Genomic DNA, 7,897 nt, shown 5'->3' on the forward strand with positions numbered 1-7,897 from the left:
TGCCACCAGATGATGAGAATATGTACTTACTATGACATTTAGAACAGATTTTGTTCTGCTGTCAGATTGATGCTGGATTACACCAACTCAACCTTTTATATCTTATATAATACTTTATATTAAAGTACCTCAGTCTTAGGCAGGCCTGCACTTACCCCATACTACAGAAACAGTACAATCAATCGTGTCTTCATCTTACTGTATGTCGTCTCTCATTAACTCTCTCAGTGCTCTGGTTGTTTTGCTGTCCACACCATCACCACTACTGACACCCTTTCTTTTTTGGGTTTTGACTGTTTTATGTTTCTCCAACAACTATTGAGAGAATTAGTTTGCAAGTGTTCTTTAGGATTCCCAGTAGGCAGGCCTTGTGTGGCATCTTACTAGCACTAGATGGAGATGGGAAACAAAACAAAACTTTGGGGCATCCCGTTAATAAAAGCAACCCTGTACTGGATGAGCATTCCATTTCTTTCCTGTCTCTTACTTCAGATTACTTTCTGCCTGGCTGGACTAAGATTTTAACTTGATTTTCTCTCTTCTGGTCATACCATTGTAGTATTTTGGCAAGATTACTTACTCTTTTGATGAGCTCCAACTATAAAAGTTTGGATAGCACAAGACTGTTGGATTGCTAATTGAATTAAATCATATATTCAAGCTTTGGAAAGACAGTGCTGGATGCATAAATACTGCAGTACTTCATAATGTCTAAATTGCAGACTGGCATTAACAGGAGCTTTTGGCCAGAAGCATGGTCTATAATGCTAGAAGAAGGATGAAAATTATTCCCTTTCATGATGCACATTATAGCCACTCTAATAAATGACCGAATCATGTAAACCAGACTCTTAAAAAAGTTATTTTTAACTATTGTATTACTCACGGTGTACTGGAATATATTGTGTTCTTTCTGAAGTCAGTGACATTGCGCTAGTTGTAATGAAGGCAGAATTTGGTTCAGTGTATGTAGGGCAGATTTTCACCCTGATCTAATTCTTTTGAGTTGTTCAGGTAGCACAAACGGAATATAGAGAGTCACCATAAGTCTCCTGCATGGGATTCTCCCTGTGAGTGGGGAGTTTCCAGCTGGCATAGAACTAACTGCTATGCCTCTCTCCCTGCAGCCCATAGCACAGTTGGTGGGGAGGGGAGAAGAGGAAACCAGATCACTGTGTGCTCCAGATAGTTCATCAGGGATCATAGTTCGTGGGCATAGGTTAGACCAGCTGCTTAGCTGCTCTAATTTGTGCCTTGTATTTGCAACATAGAATCTGGCCCATGGACTATTTGTGTTTCATTAATACCTGAAAATGCAATTATCTTAATCTGAATATTACTACTTTTATTGGTTAACTTTGATTCTTCTATTGATCTATGTGTGTATTCCAAACTGTTTTAAGCCCCAATTCTGCAGAGACTTATGTACATGCTTAATTTTACACACGAGTAGTTACACGTGTGTGTTTTTGTTTTGTTTGTTTTGTTTCATATTACAGTGTGTAGAACTAACACAGTTGCTAGTTTAGGGTGCATTTTTAAAGTTATAGTAATAAGGATGAAATATGTAATAAGTCAAGTTTAACAAACTAACACTTGAGGTCAGGGACATGCAAACCTAAATCTGTAATTTTGGCCAGCCTCACCAATGTGTATGTATTTAAGCACAATAATCAGTAGTGATAGTGCGATACAAGTAATGTAATTGCCTCTTATATATCATTGTTCATTTTTATGACCTATTACATATTTTCCAATTTCTGTTTTTAGTATTATGCAGATATTCCAGAAGGGGAGAGAGAAAAGAAGCTAGCTGCTTGTTCAAGACATAGATTCCGTTACATTCCTCCTAGTACACCAGAAAACTTCTGGGAGGTTGGATTTCCTTCCACTCAAACTTGTGTGGAAAGAGGTGAGTATATAAAATCGTTGTGTTGGAAAGTTTGTATGTTTTTGTTTTTAAACTTGATGCTGAGAAAACTGAAGTATTAAAAACACTAAGACAATGCTCATTTCATAATGAAAGATTCCCTACACAGCTCTGTCAAATTCCATTTGACCACCAGCTATTAAGTCCTGAGTAAATGTTGCCATTTGTTCAATGGCTTCTGGGATATTGGGAAAGGGGAATGTGAAGAGAAGTCCTAAGAACTGGGATAGAGTGGGAGGATATTGGAAGAATTCCCACAGAACTAAATTAAGACCATATTTATTTCTAACCTAGAGCTAGACTTGAACTGAATTTTCAGTGGTGAAAATCTGGTTGATTGTGTTACTTAAGGCCTCAAATAACAAGATGAATTGATATGTCTTCATAGCTCTCTTAGGTACCACAATGAATGGGGATGTACGATAAAATGGCTGTACTGTCAACAGTTGTCTGTGGTTGCCTTCTGAACATTGTGGTTTGTTCTTTCTTATGCATATATCCTGATTTATTGCAAAAACACAAACTGCTCTTAAGACTTTTCTTTACACAGATTATAGTTTCTTTGTATAAATAGCTTTAAAGAAGCCATTGTAGGTTGGCACAGTAATGAGTTACTAACACATGGATCTACTGTTTGGATTAAAAATGTGTGGATTTTTTTATTATGCTGTTCTAGAGTAATGGTGCTTCAAAATATTTCACATTTCAAATACTCTAGCCTTAAAACCAGATTTTGCAGGCAGCTTTCCTTTAGAGTGGATCCAACTACTGAGATATTTTGAGTGGAAAACAATGAAGTAGTTGAAAGATTTGTTTGACAAGATGTTCCTGTGCTAGAATTTTCACTTTGATTATACCAAACAATCCCACCATTCCCTTGAATGGGGTCATGGCTTTAAAACATGTACATTTTGTAAGGAGTTGCATCTATATCTTCAAAGGGACTGAAATTCTGAATTAAGAGCCCTATGCATTTTTGAGCTCTTTATCTAATTACAACAATACATCTACATTCTAAATGTTAATAAATTATAACATAATTATAGAGGTATGCAGAGCTATCTGTTCTCCAAGGTTTTAAGGTGGATTGCAGGAAAACTTAACCTGGGATAATTGGTTGAATCCCCATGTTTTCCAAGTAGAATGTTAGGCAACATATATTATGCATACTGCACATGACATTAATGTGTATTACACATTATATCATGTATGAACATTGGGTAGTTTATGCTAAGCTATATCAATGTCAATTGCATTATGCTTTTCCTAGAGTTCTGTTCACTCATACAAAAGTATATCCCATAGCGCTTTACAACAGCACAACTCTGCTCTTGGTTCAGGCAAATACAGAACCTGTCAGAGACAAGATGTGTACACATAGTGTGTTCTCATACAGTTAGTAGGCCATGGAGGCACCTCCTGGTACCTGGTATGTGGTATCCAACACAAAGATAAGGAAGGTAGAGGACAATACAGAAAAACAAGACAAAAAACTGGTACAGACTGGTGGGTTGAATCTTGGCTGATGTACAGAGAAACAACTGTAGTATAAATATAGGTAGTCGAAAACGCATACATTTGAAAAAGACCTGTGTAAGGTGAACGCTGCAAGACTGATTGTCAGTGTGTATGTCTCCTTTTCATATTGTACTACTCTGTCTTTGACTAATTAACTGACTAAGCTTTGCTTGAATATTTTCAACGTTAAGCCACAAGTGTAATTAAGTGACTGGCTATACCTTGTCAAAAAGTGCTATGGGATCTTCAGCCCACTCTCAGAAGAGATGGAGTTTTGATAAATGTTCCTCCTAATTTTTTATGTGCAGAATGAATTTTGTTATGTGCATTAATATGGAGGTGATTTGTGGTGGGGACAGGGCTGAGGGGTTTGGAGGGTGGGAGGGGGGCTCAGGACTGGGGCACAGGGTTGGGGTGTGAGGGGGTAAGGGCTCTGGCTGGGGATGCGGGCTCGGGTGGGGCCATGGATGAGGGGTTTGGTGTGCAGGAGGGAGCTCAAGGCTGGGACAGAGGGTTAAGGTGCAGGGGGCTAAGGGCTCCCGCTGGGGGTACAGGCTCTGGGGTGGGACCGGGGATGAGGGGCTTGGGGTGCAGGCTGCCCCAGGACTGTGATGGGGAGTGACGGGGAAGCGGCATCTCTTCCCTGGCTGCAGCAGCTCCAAGGCTGGGGCCAGGGGAGAGGCGTCTCTCCCCGCCTGCATGGCCCTTGATAGCCTTCTGCGCGGCCGCACAGCTTAGAGGGAATTTAGGTTTTGATGTGTAAGGTCTTATGCAATAAACTGTCAAACAATGAACAGCAGTACTAAATAAGCTACTTAAAAAGGATAAAGGGCTAAGTCAATCTTACTGAAATTTGAACCTGTTGTTCTAAGGAATTTCAAACTTTGGGCTCAGACTATTGGTCCTATTAGTAGTCATAAGTCACTGCTGCGTTCCCTAAATGGAACACTATATATATAATATGATATTTGAAATTGTTACTCAAAACCAGAATGTCATTATTTAAATGGGTGGTACGTTATGGCTAGTCCTTGGCAATCCCTTGAAGTGATCTTGTATATTTTAATTGTGTGTCACACAAAGCATTTCACCAGTTGCAAAGAAGGAATCTACCAGTAAACTTGATTTTAATGAATTTAGTACTTGTGAACAGAGCAAAGTTGACAAATATGAAGGCAGATATAAATCCTGTACTTATCCACAAAAATAAGCAGAGACAGCAGCCTTTTTTTAGAGGTCTGTGTTATGTTAAGTATGATACATGTGTCCAGAGAAGTTGTATTGAGTGCTTTTGATAGATTAGAATGTAGCGAATATTTTCAGAAACAGATTTCTTGTGTTAAATAACTCATATTTTGCAGTGTTTCTATATATCTTACAGAAATAACCTACTAAAATAAAATATAAAAGCTTCTATTAGGGAGGACAGTGAAATGTGTAATGAGTTGCAAAATAGTTGAACATTTGACCACCTGATTTCTCAGTAGCACTTCAGTATATTCAATCTGTATTAGCTATTAGGAAACTACTGTAAATCAATATAACTATATGTTCAATTTTTTAATAGATAATGTTTTCATTGGCTGAGGGCATTCTAAATGATCCCTGGCAGGGTCAGATTAGTTTCCAAAAATGAAAAATACTTTAAACAAAAATCTTTGTGGTAGGCAAAACTTAGTGGTCTGTTAAATGCATTTTACTTTTGCTTTTATACTGTACCATCTCTCAACCAGATTGTTTTGAAATCTTTACCTTGATTTTATTCTTATTCTTTTAAGGCTATATTAAAGAGGATCTTGCACCCTGTCACCGTCCAAAAAGAAGGCAGCCTTACAATGTGATGTTTTCTCCAAAAGGCAAAGAACAGAAGACATATATGATGGGGCAACAAAGCACATAAATGTGGGGAAAGTGTTTCCTGTCATTAGATATTTATAGTTAATATAAACTTGAAATAAAGATACTATGGATTTTTTCAAAATGATAAATCATTTCATTAGATATGTAAATCATTTCCCTCTTAGAAAGCTCATTTGAAAATCTGAAGTATGTATCAGGAAACACTACTATTTAATGTGTCTTTGTTTCATTTTGTGTTAAATGTTTTGTCTTGATTTTGCACCTTTAAGACAGGGGATCTGCTCCTGTTTTTCCTCCCATTGAAGTCAATGGCTAAATGCCCATTGGACCATATCCAAACTTTAAGTAAGGTGGGTGTGACTTCTTTGAGCTCAGTGGAGTTCTACCTGCTCATTCTAAGTCTAAACATTGCTTATAAATTTCAGTGGGAGCAGGACTGGACCTGGTGGGGTGCTTCCATTTTGCACTGGATAACTTAAAGGATTTATCACCTTCCCTTTTTTGTAATAATTGTGATATATCTAATTGCAATAAACAAAGTAGTATTTATTAATGATTTCATCACCTCAAAACTTTCTCCAGCAGAGATCGCCAGTCATAATTTCTTGTCCCATTGGTGCATACCAAAATGGTACTTATGTCCTCACAATTTCAGTGGTTTAAGTTGGAATCTTAAAATTTTTTGCTCCAGCTTATCATATATGGCTGTCTTTTTAATTCAGTGTCATCTGTATACCCTTCCTTCATAGTACCCAAAGTTACAATGTCTCACCTATCGCTAGGAATGTCTGAATTGAGGGAAGAGTCAATACCATTTGGAATGTATTGTGCCCAGACTCCTCTTAAAGATCTTCAACACTATCCACTAGACTGAGTGGTCTCTTAAGACATGTATTCTAATGTAGTGTTGTAAATTTCTATGTTGCACAACAAAGTGCACAAGTTGATACCTCACCATATAGTCCAGCTGTCTCAGTACTACACTAAATTAAAAGGTGGAATGTAGTATTGTGAAACATCGTTAAGATGACAGAGCTGCAATATTTAAACCTCAGCAGAATATGTCTACAATGCCAAAGTGAGAGATTTTTCTAGTTTAAAAATACCTCCTATATACAGCACTATAAGGAAATATTCCTTCCACTCAAAAAGACTTTTATCCAACTTGTGTGAATAACAAAAGCAAAAGAATATAAAGCCAATGGTATTTTTAATACAATTACTAAAACGGCTTTTATTTATAACCCCTAATCACAACTATCTTTATCAATTGAAAAGCTATTTTGCGTGTACTATGTTATGCCTGAGACATGTCACTTATCTCCATTTTACAGAAGAAAGTTAATACCTACCTCAGAGCAGTGTTGAAGACATTTTTTTTGTTGGCAAAATGCTTTCAGATCCTTGCATCAGAAGCTGTAAGTGTGGGGTATGTTTCTAATTAGTTTCAGAAGGGCTCTTGGATGGTTAGAGATGACCTTATTAGACACCCATTGTAGTAGGCACTGTACATATAAATAGGAAGACACCATTCCTGCCCTGGAAATCTTGCAGTATAAATAACTTGAAATATCCAGACAACTGTAAAAACCTGTTTATAAAAATTAAGAGACAAACTGTTGTGCTAGAGTTATTGGGCCCAAATCTCATTTATACTAATTCTTTACACTTACCTGGCAGTGTAAAATGGGCCTTTAGTGTAAAAAAATCAGGCTCATTTTCTAAAACGTTTAAAAATTATTGCACTCTAACAAAGTTTTACTTTCTCAGTATTTGCAGATATATAATAAAATCCTAAATATGCAGTGCTTTAATTTGGTGTTTAGAGGCCATAATGGGTATGCTTTAGTTTTTCTCTTATTTTCATCAAAATTTGGGGTGTGCTATAACTGCTTTAAATCCTGCCATTTGAGTACTATTGCCTACATCTATAAAGTTGCTTTTGTAACACTTCTTTATACTTTTAGAAAATTGTGAACTTTCAAAAACTTGAAACTAAATTATTTTGGAACTACTTGATTTAGTTGTTCCTCCTCAGATCATTATAGCCATGAAATATCGTGACAAAGCTTTTATATAGTTGCTGCTGTTTCACTATAATGGTTACTCCTGGGACTGACCCAGTTTTTGTGCTGTGTTAGGGTTGGGTGCAACTTCACTGCCAAATCTGGGTCCCAGGGTCAGGGGAGGCTGTACAGTGATCTCCCACCTCTGTGCAGCCAGTGGCCTGTGCTCCCAGTGCCTCAGGAGTAAATGGTATCTTCACAACCATACTTGTTTACCGCTCACTAATGTAGTTCTTCAGTGTGTACTATATTAGGTTCTTTATTTTACAATGTTTTCTTTACAGCCAAATTAGTCCCCTAATGACAGTCACCTCCACACGTATTAGTTGAGATGTCAAACACATTAATGGTTTAAAATTAATTTGATTTAAGAAAGTAGGGATTGACAACACTTGAACTTGTAAACAAATATTTGTTTGCCTAAGGATGCTATTAGCAACAAAGACTGAGGGGAGAGAATAGCTGAGAATGTAAAGTATAAATGCCACTCAGAAACAATTATACGAATAGCTCATTTAGGGCT

General features: G+C 37.2%; 1 protein-coding gene across 4 annotated transcripts in view; it reads left to right on the plus strand.

Annotated features, from left to right (window-relative positions):
* The window catches only part of RBBP8 (RB binding protein 8, endonuclease), a 78,027-nt gene extending 70,750 nt beyond the window's left edge, over positions 1-7,277 (plus strand). For 3 of the 4 annotated variants that reach the window (XM_030552908.1, XM_030552907.1, XM_030552910.1), the window contains 2 exons: positions 1,771-1,912; positions 5,227-7,275. In XM_030552908.1, the coding sequence (XP_030408768.1) occupies positions 1,771-1,912; positions 5,227-5,348 (264 nt within the window). In that variant the 3' untranslated portion in view covers positions 5,349-7,275. Of the gene's footprint in view, positions 1-1,770; positions 1,913-5,226 lie in introns of all 4 variants that reach the window. The other variant, XM_030552911.1, reaches the window with a different exon arrangement.
* The last annotated feature ends 620 nt before the right edge of the window (positions 7,278-7,897 follow it).

This window comes from Gopherus evgoodei, chromosome 2, assembly GCF_007399415.2.
Source record: "Gopherus evgoodei ecotype Sinaloan lineage chromosome 2, rGopEvg1_v1.p, whole genome shotgun sequence".
Lineage (NCBI taxonomy): Eukaryota > Metazoa > Chordata > Testudines > Testudinidae > Gopherus > Gopherus evgoodei.